Raw genomic sequence first — 16,059 nt, 5'->3', positions numbered from 1 at the left:
GGGAGTTAAGCAGCAAATTTACCATAGATGGGTTACTGTTGTAAGAAAAGAGAGCGCTGCTCTCCTTCACTAATTAACTAAAATACATAAACACAATTTCATTTATTTTTGGTAAGCAAAACATCACTAAGAGGGTTTGGGGTTTTTTTTGTTTTTTTTTCCCCCCACTCAGATATCTTTGTATGGCTTCCGTTTGTAACTGGCCTTGCCAATGCAATTGCATAATGAAGGAATTAAGATGGAACGTTCAGTCTTTCCAATGTAACCACGCACTCAGGCAGAACCCTATGAATAAAAGTTATTAGAATGAGAAAACAATAATGATACTTACAGCTCTGGGGGCAAGTGCTTGCAAATATTTCAGCTGGTATGTACCTACTAGCAAGTTCAATACATTTTTTTTTTTTAGCGATATTAGTTTAATCTATCATTTTTACTGTACTTTTTATTACTTTATTGTTGTATTAGATAACATCTCTTCATATATTCCTGCAAGATCATTCACAATGGAAGCCAAATTAGGATTTGGATGTTAGAGACTTTGAAAAGGAGAAAGGAGAAGGGATATTTCCGTGAGTAGTAGTTTTAATGTAGAACCTCTAAACTGAAGGGTGCACATCTGAACTTCCTTAGAAGTCTGGTCAGCCATCCTGAATAAAGCAGAAGAAAGCATCTTATATTTCTTTACACGTTCAAAATCTGTGTGGAAGACAAGGAATAAGAAGTCTTTCTTTCTGCGGAAGCTGATTCTGAAAATGCACACAGACAAAGAAATGTGAAGTAATTAGATTTAAGTACCCAAAATAAGGAATTTTCTGTCTAAAATATTCTGTGCTGGTAAGTCTCACACACTAATCAATGAGCATAGCACTGTCAAACTTCTGGACTGAACAGACTCAAGCAAGATTTACAAAAGGATTTTTCAATTATTTGCCCCAAAACACTGTTGGTTTACACACAGTAGACATTATTTCACCCCCAACATCAGAAACAAGAAATAAGGAACAGGAACAGCAAAGGACATGCAGCACCAACAGAACTTGTAGCAACATTAATAAACAAGTTATATAGATATACTTTTTTTTTTTTTCCCCAAGAAGACTTCTTTCTCTTTCCATACTCATTAGAAATGTTTGCAGAATAATCATTGTAGTTTAAACTTTGTCCTCTGTAAGTATGGTGTCTGCTTTCAAAGACTCACATTAATCCACGTTTCCATGTTGTGAAGCAAAGGGCAGAGCTTAGTCCTGCGGTGACACCCTGATTAACAGCTTGATTGGCTTTTCTTCTTGTAGACAAGGGGAGCGGTAGGCTTTGAATTGAACACTGGATTCTCATAAAATGTTGTATTTATTTTACAGTCGCAAGAGTGATCACAGACTTGGCTAGCAGTCCTGCAGAAACAGGCCTCTGTAGCTACACCCAAGTGGTTATACTTTAAACTTGAGATGGTAGAGTATTACAAAAACAAATACCTGTATGGCATGACAATGGAAAGGTATTTTCAGGGAGTTTTTAACACAAATAAATATGGAATGACTTCAAAGCTCACTGTGTTTCTACAATCCCAACCGGAATGCACATCAGCCTCTTTCTTTCATTCTCTCATCACTTTCTTCTGTTTGAATTTTTGTTGTTGTTTAGCACACTTTAAGAAAATACCGTGATGCATGTGTGAAATGTGAGTGTAGCTCTTCTAAAACAGAATTCACACTCGGAAGCCTAGTTTTAAGTAACGCTTGAATTTCAGCCATGAGTGGCAGGTAAATATTACCTTTATTATTTGTTGGGATGTGAGTGGTTGTCCATTCCCATAGCTATCACACAGTAAGCTCCAGGGTGAAGTACTGCACAGTCATGTTATCCCTGCACAAGGTATATACCATGGTATGATATACTGAGGATGCCTTTGAACAGAAGGCTTTGGCCATGAGTCCTGTGAGCTTGTGCTTCGGGATGGCCCCATGAAGTGGTCACTTCATCCTACAGAGAATATGGCATGAGGTCCTACTACTAACAGAGCAGTGGTCAGCTGATGGTTCTTACTCTGCTTCTTGTTCTACAGAGGTATATCCACACAGACATGGGGAGTGAGAGGATGTGCCCTGCTTAGTTGCTGTCAAAATACTGGCATTAAGTTACACTGTACACCTAAAAACATTCTCAGTACCAACAGGTGTCATTACTGAGGGTATTATTGTACGCTTATGCCTTATGTGACTTGATGTATCCTGCCTTCATACATTCAGCTGGCTCTGTGACTGAAAAGGTAGTACCCATATGGCCACATACCCCAGCAGAACTTTTTCTTTCCCAGCAGAAAGTTATTGAAAGTAGAGAGCTGAAACGGACTACAAGGAGACAAAAGTGAAGGTGGGACTATACTAAGGTGGGAGCCTTTCTTGTGAGTCAAAATGTTTTAGATCTAGATAGCTCCTACATATCTAGCAAGGAAATGGGATGATAACGTGTATCAAAAACCCTCCTGTTCCTCTTTACACACAACCTCCAATGCTTCTCTTTTCCATGTTGGTACTTTAATTAAGCCTGTTATATTTGGTATCTGTCTCATGAAAGATGCAACATTATTGCTAGTAGAAACTATCCACTCTTCTTTATATATTCTGAGTGGACCCAGCAATGGACCATGCAGGCCAACAGTCCAGTAGCCAGCAACTGAATCCACTGGACTGCAGCTGAACTCTTAAGCAACATTTAACTGGAGACTAAACTGAAGTTGAATCCTAATTACTCATCTTTCAAACTAGAAAATTATGAACAAAGAGAAAGGAAAGATGCAATTCAGAAAATATTTTATTGAGTACAATACCATTTCATAGTAGGCTTTCATCAAAGGTCTACTTTATGAAACAAACACCAACAACCTCTCTGAGGTTGAATACAGCTTGGGCAGGTGCACAAGTAGTGGGATATAGAGGGGAAGCATCTGCAAATTTTCATGCAAGCAGCATAATATGGGATACTTGCATCCAGAGGGTACCTTGTCACAGTGCCCAAGTTTAAACCATCTCACCAGGAAAAATTAACCTATCTACATTTATTTAAATTTTATGAAGGATTGAAACAATCAGTAACAAGTTTAAATGTACAGGGTATTGTCACTGAATGTTCAAAGGGTATATTTTAGATCATAACATGAAAATTAGGAGCTCATAATGAAAGTACTATAGTAAGCCTTCTGTGGAAATGGGATTAACTCTAATGCCAGAAATTGATGGCTAATGGAACATCAGAAGTAACATAGATAGGAAAAGCTGTAACTTTTACCAATGTACTAGCATCTAACTTCCATTTTTAGCAGATGGAAGACCATAAAAGTTCCTGGAATTTGGGTTAATTCCATGGTACCCGAGGCTGGATCCAAAGCTTGGCTTTACATTTCCTGGAAAGAGATTAATTGAATAGTAGCCCACGAGCACTTCTAAGTTACATGAAGCAGCTGCTCAACTCATTGAAAAGTGTTCAATAAAGTAAAAGTGTGTTAATATTTATAAGAATGAAGCTGCTGCTTACTAGAATGTAGACCAGCTAATTCTTCTGGTGTAACCATTGATTTTCAGTAATGGGAAAGAATGTGTGCCATAAAATTTAGGAACAGCAGTTAGCAGCCTTTAAAATGTCCCTATATTGCTTATATTCTTCTCTCAAACATCTCTTTCATAATGAAGGATATATACATTCACAGACTGTAGAAAGTTTTTAGATTAATCATTTTCTGCACTTAACTCTGATTTCATGAGCTGCTCCCCACAGAATCTTTAAAAGTTTGCAGTGAAACTAGTAGGGTTCTGCGAAGGAATTTGAGGAGCAGTTACTACAACATTAAATAGGAAGGTAAGTACAGCTGTTAACATGCTTCATGACAGTCTTCCACTGTCCTTTAGGTATGCATGTCCCAACACGTATAAACACCACATTATCAAGAAATAATTTCATAAACCAGGATAGAACAATTTTCAAATTACAAGAATATTTTCAGATAAAAAGAAATTATTAGACCACAATTTAGAGCAATAGAAGTGGAAATGTAAAGTTTAGCATATCCATTAGCAACTAGAGGATAAAGTTCAGAAAGATTGAAGTATTCAAATAATTCTGAAGGGTTTTGTTGAAATGAATTTCTTATTTATTAAAAAGACAACACATTCTCAAGAGAGCATCTTCTGCAGTGAAATAATTTACTTTCTTCATATAGACACATCATACACAATGTTAACAACCATGAAAAACAATACAAAATGCTTTCAAATTTAACAAGTAGAAAAATATAACTAGTATATATGGCAATTGTGAATCTAATACTGTACAGAAGTAATTATGAATTTTTACAAATAAATTATAGCTTAAATGCCCTTTTTAAAGTTTCTAAATTTACACCAGAACATAGGTTCTCACATTTACCACTAACTTGCCACAGATGAGTGCCAGTCAAATGTTCTTCCAACAAGCTCAAAAAATTTCTTGTTGGGCTCATAGAAATACTCATGCAGTTTCTCAAGTAACCGAGTATCTACTTGTGGGTGAGCTCGTCCTTTTGACTCGTGTAAACAGCGCTCCCTCCCACTGTCCCTTAGGCAGTAGAAGCCTTTAGTTTTATTGAAATAAAAGTTTGAAGCATTTATCTGTGGTGATAATTTCAAAAATCTCTCTACCTTCTCTATTTCTGGAAAGGGATCTTTGATTAGTTTATCCCCATCTACAATGTGGATATGATCAAGGGGAAAATACTTCAACCAGTTCTGCATGTGAATGTAGTATAAGCTTCTGTTTATTGCCTTGTAGTCCACATTGAGTTCACCATCTTTAATCAGGAACTGTTCAATGGAGGGATACGGCTTGTGCTTTTGCATGTGGTTATAGAACACTTGGGTGTAATCTGACAGTACTCTCTCACTTGGGTCTCTTAAAATAAGGAGTAATCTCATGGATTGGTTCATGTTATAAACTCTTTCAGGCACTTCAGGTGATGTGAAATATGCTGGAGTTTTTTCCACTGTGATCTGATGGGGATAAGAGAATGGCATTTGATTAATATACCATTGCAATCCATTTCTATAATGATCTTCCCAGTCAAAGAAGTGGACTTCACTTTCTGCTGCTGCAATATCAGGATGAAGACTCAGCATCTCCAACAAAGCTCTTGTTCCACCTTTCCTCACTCCAATAATGATAGTCTGTGGCAGCTGCCGGCATGATCCATTAGAATGAATGTTTTCCTTGAAGTCATTTTTCTGAGATGTTTTCTTTAAAAGCTCTCTCTGAGCAGACTGAGCAGAAGTCTCAGCCTTTGAATTTATAGCCGGTCTAGAAGGCACTATCTGAGGTTGAACAATGAGCAGCACAGCTCCCAGCAGAAAAGCTGCCATGACAGAACTTCTTTAGTCTGGTTTCACTCAAGCAGGTAATGGGGCATGGAGTGATTTCTACCGAGAACAACCTTTAAAAGTTGTTTTTGTTTTGCTGAGTGGGTGCGTATTTCTCGAACAGAAACTTTTCTGAGAGAAAGAAAGAAAAAAGAAAATAAGACAGGCACATTATTTTATAGTCAGCTATATTAGTACTAACGCCACGCTGCAAGTATCTTTTGATTTTCAAAACTGAACCAACTTCTTTAGATTTCTGAACTCTAGCCTCATAAATCACCGGAGAGAATTAAATTCTTTAAAGACAGCCACATACAATAATGCCATGAAAAAATGATTGCAAGTCACCAGGAGACATGAATATTCTCAAACTCTTTCTAAGACCCAAGATTTAGAGTTTTATTATTTTTAAATTTGATTTCAGTGGAATTGAAGTGGTGCTTTTTTTTGTTTTTAAATGTGCAAGAATAGGTCTACTTTAGAAACAAAACAAAGGGTGTGAACAAGGAAGCTTCCTCAAAGAAGGTCATGTAGTCTCCTAAGGGAACTAGATAATCTATAAGGTTCCTTCCAATCTAGGCCATTCTATGAATTTATGCTATGACAGTAACCTGAAAGTAAAGCCTCCAGGGAAAAAGGCTCATGAGATATGGAGAGAAATGTGAGAAGGCCACATTCTCACAGAAAGAAGATAGGAAGGGCTCTGAGTGAAACTGTAGATTATAGCAAGGCTGCACCAATGAAACACTAAAAGCTGTGGTCCCAGTCAAAATATTCATGGACAAAATACGCAGTGAATATTGCTGAAGGTAATTTCCAGAGTCAGACAACCAGTCTGATATAAACAACTAACTTTATCCTTTACTTATTTATTAAAGAAAAGAAATTTTTTAAGGTAAAAGGTCAGGATTTTAAATGCAGCGCTTGGAGTGAAATTAAAATGGCCTCACACATACAGATCTGTTGGATGGTCGTGTTATGAGCTGGCTGTGTATAACAGCTCTCTAAATTTGGAAACTTTTATAAGTCCTATAAGCTCAGTGGAGGGCTGGTGTTATTGTATTATAAGTGTTGTTGTGGTATTGTCTAACTCCATTTAGAAGTGGAAGCCATGACGGCAGAGCATATGACTGCTCTGCCTTACTGGGCTACCATAATTATGAATTTAAGCTCAGAACAATGCATACTGTACTAACTAATGAGGGCTGAAATAAGAAATTACATATGAACGACCTGAGGAACTGCAAGGGCTAGGTTTTGGAAATTCTCCAGAGAATCTGAAAAGAAGCTAATGACTTTTCCACAATAAGCTAAGTCCCAGTGTGACAGGGACTAATGACGTGTTTCCAAGTCATCTAGAAAGTTGTTTGATAGCTTTGCATTTACAGAGGTCACGACTCCATCCTGAATGGAGCAAGCTGGCTTCCTCATGCTTGCTACTGATTATTACTTTTCTGCTTTCCCTTTTCTAATCACTTGTAAAGAGCTACAAGGCAGTGGTATTGTTAGGAAGCAGAAATCAAGGCTGGGAGGAGAGGAAAGCAGTGTGCCTCAATGCGTCTGTAGTCAAAGGAACTGTGCTTCTCTGGGTGCCCGTGGGCTGTGAACTCAGGGCCATGTCCTGTCTTGGACACAAAGTTGTGCCCTAGGCTGTTCTATGATGTCTGATAGTGAGAAAACTTGGCAGAGAAATTTGTTGTTCTTCCATTTTCTGTCTCTGTTCTTTACCACATTTTTATGTGGTTGAAAGAACTCCACTTCAGCTGTCAATTTTTGTTTCTCTTTCCCTGTCCTCACCATTCTCAACTAAATCTACTTCAGTTTCAAAAAGAAATAATCCTAGTTATTAGCCCCTCACTAAAGTTGTCATGGGGGGGAGAGGTAGGGGTTGGGAGGATGGATTGGATGGCAAATAATTCAGTATTAGTAAATATATGGTTGATGTCCTCACTAAATATTCTGCCATCTCATTTACTAGTAGCCTGAGCAAATGGCCTACTTAGATCAGTGCCCGATGGGCAGCTCAGAACATAAGAGCAAGAAAACATCAACTCTTCTTGAATTTTAAGGTCACAGATTAAAGGAATAGCCACTTACTGTAGAGTATATTTTAAGAGTTACAAGCTCCATAAATAGCAAGCCTGAGTCGTTGTCCTAACACCTTACTGGAAAAGCATAATAGGATTTCAGAGAACAGGTTGAATTGATGTTGAAAGGAGTTAAAACCTAATGGTAGGAACCCTTATTTCTATAGCAGTCAGTTTGAAATATGTTCTGCTTCCAGCCGAGTTGTGTGATAAGCACTATTCCTCTGGAAAGATTAACTTAGGGTTAGCTAAGATTAGCTACTAATCTCAGATATTAATAAGAAAACACAGTGATCTTAGCAATGTTATTTTATTTGGGATTATTGTTTTTAAATTCATAGTTTGCATAGTATTCCACCACCAACTCCATGTTACTCAAGGCTTTCCATGGCTGAGCACAGCACAGGAAAGTTTTAGGGGAAGTAAAACCTGGTTAAAAGCGCCTCTTAACTGTAACTCTACTTTTGTTTTGGCTGGCATTGCTCTTCACTTGTGGGATATTACAGGTGTGGTATCAAAGGACACATTGCAGGTATTCCCTTGAGCGTCAGTCTTCCTGTTCTTACCCAAAATACCTAGGGGGAGGGGGTGGACATTGTTTTTTTTAAATAAACAAAACAATGCTTTCAGTTGCAACATGAGTCTCAGAAGAACACAGTGTCCTATAACTCAGCCATATAGAGTTTGATTTTTTTTTTCCTCCATAAGTGTTTGTTTAGGTGCAGATCAGGAATGCATCAAGTGTTCCACAGCGTGAAAACAGTAAATGCTATAGATTCTGTAGGAGTGTTCCACAGCGTGGATTCCTACAGAATCCATAGCATTTACTGTCCTTATGCACATCCAATGAACCATGTCAGTAATTATGCTATTTCAAACATATAAGCTTGTTTCACTTGCAAGCAATAAAGCTTTGTCTGCTTCCTCCTTCTGGAGTCTTTTGTTGCTTTCAAACAGTACGGGTTTGAGATCTGAACCAGTTATTGCATTGTGTTAGACTAATGCAACACAATGGACGCGAGTGTTCCTCTAAATTCAGCACAAAACATATGTTGTGTGGGCAAAGCGGTGTCCAGGAATAAAACTGCATGTAAATTGGTTGTCATTCAGCCTTCTTCTCTCTGCCCTCTTCAATGCTTTGAGCAGATCTGCAATTTGGTGGCTAGAATTACTGCAGTTTATATAAAATGATGCAAACGTGTATTCCATAGCTTTATAATTTGTGGGTCTGAAAAACTGTTTCAACAATAATAAGCATGCACTGAAGATTTTATAGCAGCCACTCTGCCAAATTACTTTCCTGCTTTAAGAATTCTCTTCACTGCCTCCACAAGTCATGCAGAGCATACATGACTGCACTCGGTGACTTTGTAGTTCAGATTAATACAAAAATTTAACTGACAGTCATTACCATTGCATTTGCTACAAGTAAACGAGCAAGCTGGTAAAAGAAACAGTTTATGTTAAATGACGCTTTGAAGATTATACCAAGACTATTCAAGAAGTCTAATTGCTTTTTCTTAAGCTTTTCTTCAGCTTTCTCCAATTGATTAGTAAAATGTGCCATACTATTTATTCAACAAGATTCGGTGTGGACAGTGCCAATCAGATCAGCTTTCATGATTAAAACCCCTTCCAAAAGTAATAGTAATTTGGAAATAAATTGAACCTTTTCTCACTAAACACAATGAAGGGTGCAGCTGTCGCATTTCAATGACTTTTAAGCATATTACAGTACTCTTTGAAATTTATGTCGCTATTTTATGACTTCTGATTATCTCTTAACGCATTACCATGGTATTTTAATGCCTCAGTATGTTTATCTTCTCTCAATAAGATGGCATAAACTACCTAAATTATATATAACATTTAGTTTTATTAGCATTAACAAAATAAGATTGATAACTTCATTTTGCCTGAGGGTGGTGTGGGGGTGCATTCAGAGCTGAACTTTCCAAAGAACATCAAGTTGGCTGTCAGAGCAGGTGGGAAGGAACATAAGGACTGTCTGTAGGGCAGCCCTAAGTGGGAGATACAGGCTTCTGGCAACCTGACAGTGAATACTTCACAAAACAAACAAACAATCAACACACCAAGAGGTGTAGCAGAGCTAATGGATCTGCCGCCAAGACAGTGACTGGGAAGAAGATGACTATATGAACCCTTCCATGCACGTGGAGATGTCTTCAACTTCGTTATACAGAAACTGTAGTTTTATGTTTTCCCCGGGTATTGAGGAAAACCACGTTAAGTTTCAGGCATCCTCACTTGCTCTTTGTGGAGCTGAAGCTCTTCACTGGAGCAATCTTCACATACATCTCCAAAAATCCAGGCTGGCCCAACTGTGAACTACAGATCAGTTGCTGAGATTTGTCTCTAGAGGGACACCAGAGCTGAGAATTGGAGGGAGGCATCCTGCTCTTCAAGGTATTCTCAGTATTGCAGATGGGATAGAACCGCAGGACAGCTCGTGGGTTGCCTCTCCCTGTGCCCTAGAACTGCAAGTTTGGGAATCAGAAGTCAGATTAACATCACTGGTTAAAACTAGCTGTGCTCACACATCTACTACGTGGCCTTCCATTGGGAGAAAAATCCATAGTTGAGCTAACCCTACAAAAACCTTTCTGTACTAATGAAAAGCCAGTGATCTGAACATTTGTATTCAGAGATGCATTTTAAGAAATCTGAACTAGATCAATTTCAGTGTACTTGAAACTCATTAGGTCATTGAAATGAACAGTGTATATTTATCCCCTCTAAGAGGAGATGGTGTCTTTCGTAAGATACATTCCTCAGTTGTTTGTATGAGCTCTTTCAAGTGGTGTTTTGTATCCCATTAGCACAAAACACACAGCTATCACTTACAGATCAGTCAAGAGCTTTTCCTGAACAGAAAAGGAGCAAATGCATTTTTTTCCCCCATCTGATCTCGTTTATAAAGCATCTCATTTTCTTCAAAATATACCTGGAAATATACTATTTTGCTGTTTTTAACTGTTAAGTGGCCTCCCAATGTCCTCTTTGTGAAGAGGAGCTTCCCACACCTACCCCACATACAGTTTTGAAACTGTGCTTTAAAAAAGTTTGATGCAACATGTGCCAATGAAATGCATAAACTCCAGTTTTCACTAATTAACTGCAGGCAATTGCCTACTTTAGCGAGTGTTACAGAAACAACTGCATTACATTAACCAGAACTACATACAACAGAAGTCATAGACCTCTAGGGGCATAAACTATTGATCACCTTATTATATATTAAAAATAGCTATCTGTGTATTAAGAGGGGAGGTGAAAAGGTAAGAAACTGTATTAATGTGTATTGTACTGCCTAAGTGATATTGCTCACCTATTCCTTAGACTACATTCCATGAGTTATATTAAAATATACTGCACAACGAGTAGAGAATAAACCACGGGTTTCACTTTTATAGTCAGCATGTTAGGAAATCTAATAATCATTTCAGTGCAGTTAGGGAGATATATTACCTATCTGCTCCAAGACTCTGGAAGTATTCTTAAGAAGTCCCTAAATTTTGGTTAGGGGAACATAGCAAGCTGAGCAAGGTTGACTTGATACAAAGTATTTTTGGCTGAGATCTGCTCCACATCTGCACCTGCTGTGATAAATACAGTTTATACAAATTAGCTAGGTCACCAGTTCGTCCCTTTTAAAGAAGGAGTTCAGCTCCAGTGTGAGCAATAAAGTAGGAAATTTATAATAGACTGTGGTTATATATAACGCTGCACTCTTTTTCTTAAGGTCAGAAGGGACCATTGCAACATTTCATGCCAGGAGATCATAAAAATTTTTTAGAAGAGAGAATACCCTACATTCCTGAGAACCTCATGCAGGTAAAAGGAAAATAGGACATTACAGCAGAATAAAAATAAACCTGAAAAGCTCGGAATGCACAGAACTTTTTTTGTACTGAATGATAATATGGAATCCCCATACCATCTTCTTCTAGCAATCGCTTAGCACCTTGCAGGACTTTTTTCCCCATAAAGAGAGGGAAACACGCTGTATCACTGCCTTCCCTGTACCCCCAGAAGCCCAAACATTCCATTCAAAAAGCAGAAGTTGCCTCAGTTTCCCCCCCAAAATGTGTCATGACCAAATAAGGAAGCAGAAATGCACTCCACAGAGTTGCATTCTAACTCACCAAACCTTTCCCTGGGAAAACAATCTGTGTGAAAGGCAGCTCTATCTGTCCTGCCCCCCTTCTGTACAAAGGCTCACCTTAACTACAAGAAGAACACAGCACAAGAGGCAATCCCATTTCCACTGCCTTTGCTAAGCAACACTTTCCTACCACTCTACCAACGTGGGCCCTGTCTCAAACACCAGCGAGATATTGAAAGTGGCAATATAAACAACATTAAAAAGAAAATAAATGTAAGTAACCCCTTAAGTAATCTTTCAGGTTAGACTCAAAGCTGATTTCTGTCTGCCTTCTTTCTGGTACTCAACTTCAGAATAATACAGGAGCAGAGCAGTGGTGAGGTCGTGTCTGTATTAGACTTAACTAACCCAATCCCTTTACCGAGCAGAGCACTGTGTGGTGACCTGGAGGGAACCTTCCTGCTCGGGAGTGGGAAGTGAGGTGACCCAGCTGGAGCTTCCATCCTGGGCTGCCCAGGGATATATACAGCTGTCTCACACTCTAATTATCAAAACTTCTCAGGGAAATGCATCCATCTGGGGTGGCTGTAGCTTCTTGGCTCTGGGTGGTATTTCTGGGGGTGGGGAGGGAGAAATCCCAGGCTGGTCAATAGGCTAAAAACATTTCTGGCTTCCTCTGTGTATCTATGCATGCACGTATCCTTGTGGATTAGAAAACTGTTTTTTATGCACTCTGATTTTGTGTGATGTCTGTGCATTTTTCCAGTTAATTCAGAATAACCAAGGTAGCGTCCTTGCAAGGAAGGTGCATGGATGAGAACCTGGCAATTCTGGGGTTGGAATTCGCTTTGTTAAACCAGTGCCTCCCCACTGCAGCAGCTGGCTCGGCTTCAGATGTATAATCTTGGTACTGACCTACTGCAGGCACTCATTTGATGGTGTACTATCAAAAAACCTGCATTTTCCAAAAAGGGAAAGGGAAAAAAAAAAAAAAAAAGAAAAAAAAAGGTGGGTGCTGAAAGGCTGGATATGTGAGAGAGCTACAGCTGATGCCAGTAGCTGCACTGTTACTGAAAGGTGCTCATTTCTGAGCAAGGTGGGAAATGCACTTGTTCAGGAGCGCAAGAAATGCTGGCAGATATATAACTGCGAAGGCAGATGTGAATAAATAAAATATAGTAATATTTTATCATTTGCATATGGAGTTTGAAAGCCAGACAATTTATGGGCATATACTGAAGAGAACCTGTTCTACTAAGCACGACTCGCCACACACACTGCAGAGGCTCACCGTGAGAGCAGGCAGTGAAGGGGTCTCCCGTGCCAAGAGGATGTCCCTGCAGGCACCCCATCCCCACACCACTCAATACTGGTATTCCAGGACTTCCCAGATATTTTTGCTCCCCCAAAGAGGAACAGTCTTGGAACAGCAAAAGCCCTCAACTTACTGCACAGGGAGAAGAGCCCTCTACATTACCTCCCAGCCAATGAAGCTGGTGTAATTGCTTGTATCTAGCTGGGTGCTTTTCCCTCATCAAGGGCTGAAAAACAAGAGCAGATCAAGACTGCCACCGCAGCCTCCCAGCATCTTTTCATCCCCCAAAATTTGAACCTCTCTCATCCTTAGCCCTGGAACACGCTGAGACCAGCAGTGCCCTATGCCTGCGCTGTTCTATTCCGGGCAGCTCACCTATGACAGGCAAAACAGAAGTGGGCTCCAGGGAAGGTTCTGCCCCGCGCCCATCCCGTCCTCCAGCTGGGCGCGCTGCACCTGCCCGGTTCCAGCGCCCGCCGTGGGAACGAACAGAGATGCTGAACGGAGCAACGCGAGCTGCCCTGCCGTCAGCTAGGAGCCCTGCGCTCCGCCACGCCGCTCCCACGCCCGGCACTCCGCCTGCCGTGCCTCCGTCGCTCCGACACATCACCTACCGGGAGCTAAAGAATCAGACTGCCCAGGGGTCAGATCGGAACAGACCTACTGGCCGCGTACCCCACTTTCTTCCCACTCTCTCCCCCGCCCCGCTCCACGACAGCGATGCCTCCCGAAGGCTGCCTCAGCGAGCGGGGTTCCGCTCTCGCCCAGCAGCCCGCACCCCAAACGTTCCGCGGGACCCCCGCGCATCACTCACCGCCGGGGCGCGGAGCCGTGGGGCAGCACCCGCCGTGCTGTGCCATGGGCGCCCGCGGGTACCTCAGCCGTGGGAAGCGCTCCCGGTGGTAGAAGCAGCAGTGGCGGCGGATGGAGCGCCCGCTGCCGCCCGCCTCACCCGCCTGGAAGCGGCGCCCGGCGCCCGCCGCCAGCGCGTTTGTACGGCCCCCGCCCCGCCCCGCCGTCGCGTCATGGCCCCGCCGCCCGTCCTCGGTCCGCCCGGCCGCGCTCCCCCTCCCCGTCCTGAGGGCGGGCACACGGGGCCGTCCGGGCTGGGCGCCGCCGCTCCCCCGTGGGCCGGGGCGGCGCCGGGCGTCCCAAGGGCGGGGGCAGCGGTCGGGCGGCTGCGAGCGGAGAGCTCGGTATGTGCGTCTATCCGCGCCGCCGCTCGCCTGTATGTGGATAAAAGACATAATAAAGATGTATATATATAATAACAATTAACGCAACTGACAATGCGGGCCTGTAGGAATAATTTGCTAACTACGGAAAGCAGACCCCCCCTTATCCCTCCTTCGCCCGTGATTGCTTCCTTCCTGTACCTGTAAAAATAACACCGGTACGAGGTCTCCTGAGTGAGACCTTCCTCCTCCACTGCTGGCACTTCTGATGTTTTCTGGACTTTACGAAGTGGCTTTGATTTGTTCTTTCCCTGCAGAAGTGTTCTTTGTTTTGCCAGGAGAACTCAAAGTGGAATGGTTGTACGGAATGAAAGAACTGGAAGCCTCAGTGGGAAGGGCAGTGGTAAAAAGGCTTTCCAGGAATTTATTTAAGGCACGGTTTTAATCTATTGAAATAGATCTGTATTTGCCAGCATCTGATCTATATTATTTTTTTCAAGAGGCAGTGTGTTAGAAATATCAATAACACACTGCATCTCTATTTCTTCAGCAGCCAAAGTCTCTTGAAAGAGAGACATGAGCTCATTTCTAGGTTGACTTTGGTCAGTTGAGCCCCACTCCCATCCAAAGGATGTCATGCTGTCCTTGGCACAGCAGTCCTTTGTGCAGCCCCATCTCCTATGTGCAGGTGTGGGCTGCTCCTAAGGAGTGTGGACTGGCACCACTTATGCACAGGTCTCAGCACAGTTTGCCCAGGGAGATAACTTGCATAATAGTAGATCAGCATTCTCCTAGCTGTGGTTGGATGGCAGCCCATGATCTCTCTGCAGCTGAGGGTCAGTATAAAATTTCCTGATTTATAACTTTTTTTTTTTTTTTTCCTGTTCTGTAGTTTTACTCCATAGTTTTGCTTGAAAAGAACAGCTGCCTGTGCATCAGCATGGCTGGAAACCCACTCTCCAATGGCAGGCAGTGTTATTGATTTAGGGTTTGGTGTTTAAAGTTCAATCCGTGCTGGCAGAGCTGTTCGCACAAGCACTGCAGGACTGGGTTCCCACTGTGTACCAGGCAGTGTTTTCCATCCTCCCACCAGAAGTGCTTCCCGTGGCGGCTGTGTGGAGACTGCAGGTTGGTGTGAGCCAGATACAAGCACTATAGGATGGTCTCTTTAAATATGCCATGAATGAGAGAGGCTTCCATCACCTTTGGTGTAGGATGCTGTGACACCGACTGTGACACACTTCACTGTTTGCTCACTCCTTGAGTTCCAGCAGTGGGAATGTCAGCTCACGCGTGCCTTCTGCTCCAAAAAACAGCTCAGTGCGCTGCTGCTATGTCAAACTTCTCATGCTGTGTGTTTTGTCAAATCCTTTTCCTTCAGTATTAGCATGCAGTGGCATTATAACAGAACCAATCAATTATGGGACTCTGCTTGCTGACTTCTGTTGAGGTATGCAGAACAAGAATGTGATGTTTATTTAAGTATCACCAGCAATTTCAAGTGGATTAAAGGATGTAGGTGTGTGGAGGAGTTATGTTGTTTACAACTGATTGTCTGCCTCAAGCCCTGAGAAAGCAAACTTTGGTGTGGCCAAATTAATTAGTAAAATGAATATGTAAGTGAAAATCTGAGGAATAAACATCACTCCATTTGGCTTAGGAAGTGATATCTCTAAATAGAAATCTGTCAAAAGTTTGCAAGAGACAAGTGCAATTTCTTTAAGAAAAGCAAAATAGTGAAACTGAATTTCTTTAATTTGATGCTTTTGCATATTAGCCTATGTTTTCTGTATTTAAGCGTACTAAATCAATTCATTGATTTTTTAAAGTAACAGACATCTGCAAATACTGTACTTCTAAGCTGTAAAATATTTTGTTATTTAAAAAGAAAACAAAACTGTAACACTGTCTTTTTACTCGCATTTAATAACTTTGATGGGTGGACTGTTTACTGGACGAGGAACTGGTTGTG

The 16,059-nt window shown here is 41.3% G+C and overlaps 1 protein-coding gene across 6 annotated transcripts; it reads right to left on the bottom strand.

Annotated features, from left to right (window-relative positions):
• Positions 1–2,796: 2,796 nt before the first annotated feature.
• On the bottom strand, positions 2,797–14,433 carry HS3ST1 (heparan sulfate-glucosamine 3-sulfotransferase 1). 6 transcript variants are annotated; one of them, XM_046940450.1, is made up of 3 exons: positions 13,727–13,883; positions 9,565–9,969; positions 2,797–5,516 (listed from the first exon to the last, which is right to left on the bottom strand). In XM_046940450.1, exon 3 carries the CDS (start codon positions 5,385–5,387, stop codon positions 4,425–4,427), a length of 963 nt encoding a protein of 320 aa, XP_046796406.1. In that variant the 5' UTR covers positions 5,388–5,516; positions 9,565–9,969; positions 13,727–13,883; the 3' UTR covers positions 2,797–4,424. The 6 variants fall into 6 exon arrangements, with proteins under 6 accessions (XP_046796406.1, XP_046796407.1, XP_046796409.1 ...); XM_046940451.1 differs by having other exon boundaries at positions 9,740–9,969; XM_046940453.1 differs by lacking the exon at positions 13,727–13,883 and adding an exon at positions 11,638–12,958 and having other exon boundaries at positions 9,740–9,969.
• Between the last annotated feature and the right edge of the window lie 1,626 nt (positions 14,434–16,059).

This window comes from Gallus gallus, chromosome 4, assembly GCF_016699485.2.
Source record: "Gallus gallus isolate bGalGal1 chromosome 4, bGalGal1.mat.broiler.GRCg7b, whole genome shotgun sequence".
Lineage (NCBI taxonomy): Eukaryota > Metazoa > Chordata > Aves > Galliformes > Phasianidae > Gallus > Gallus gallus.
The sequence above is the reverse complement of the archived record's forward strand: the minus strand, read 5'-3'. Positions and strand labels throughout refer to the sequence as shown.

Bases quoted from the DNA above. Each gene is read 5' to 3' on its own strand.
- HS3ST1 (XM_046940452.1), bottom strand. From the start codon at position 5,387: ATGGCAGCTTTTCTGCTGGGAGCTGTGCTGCTCATTGTTCAACCTCAG.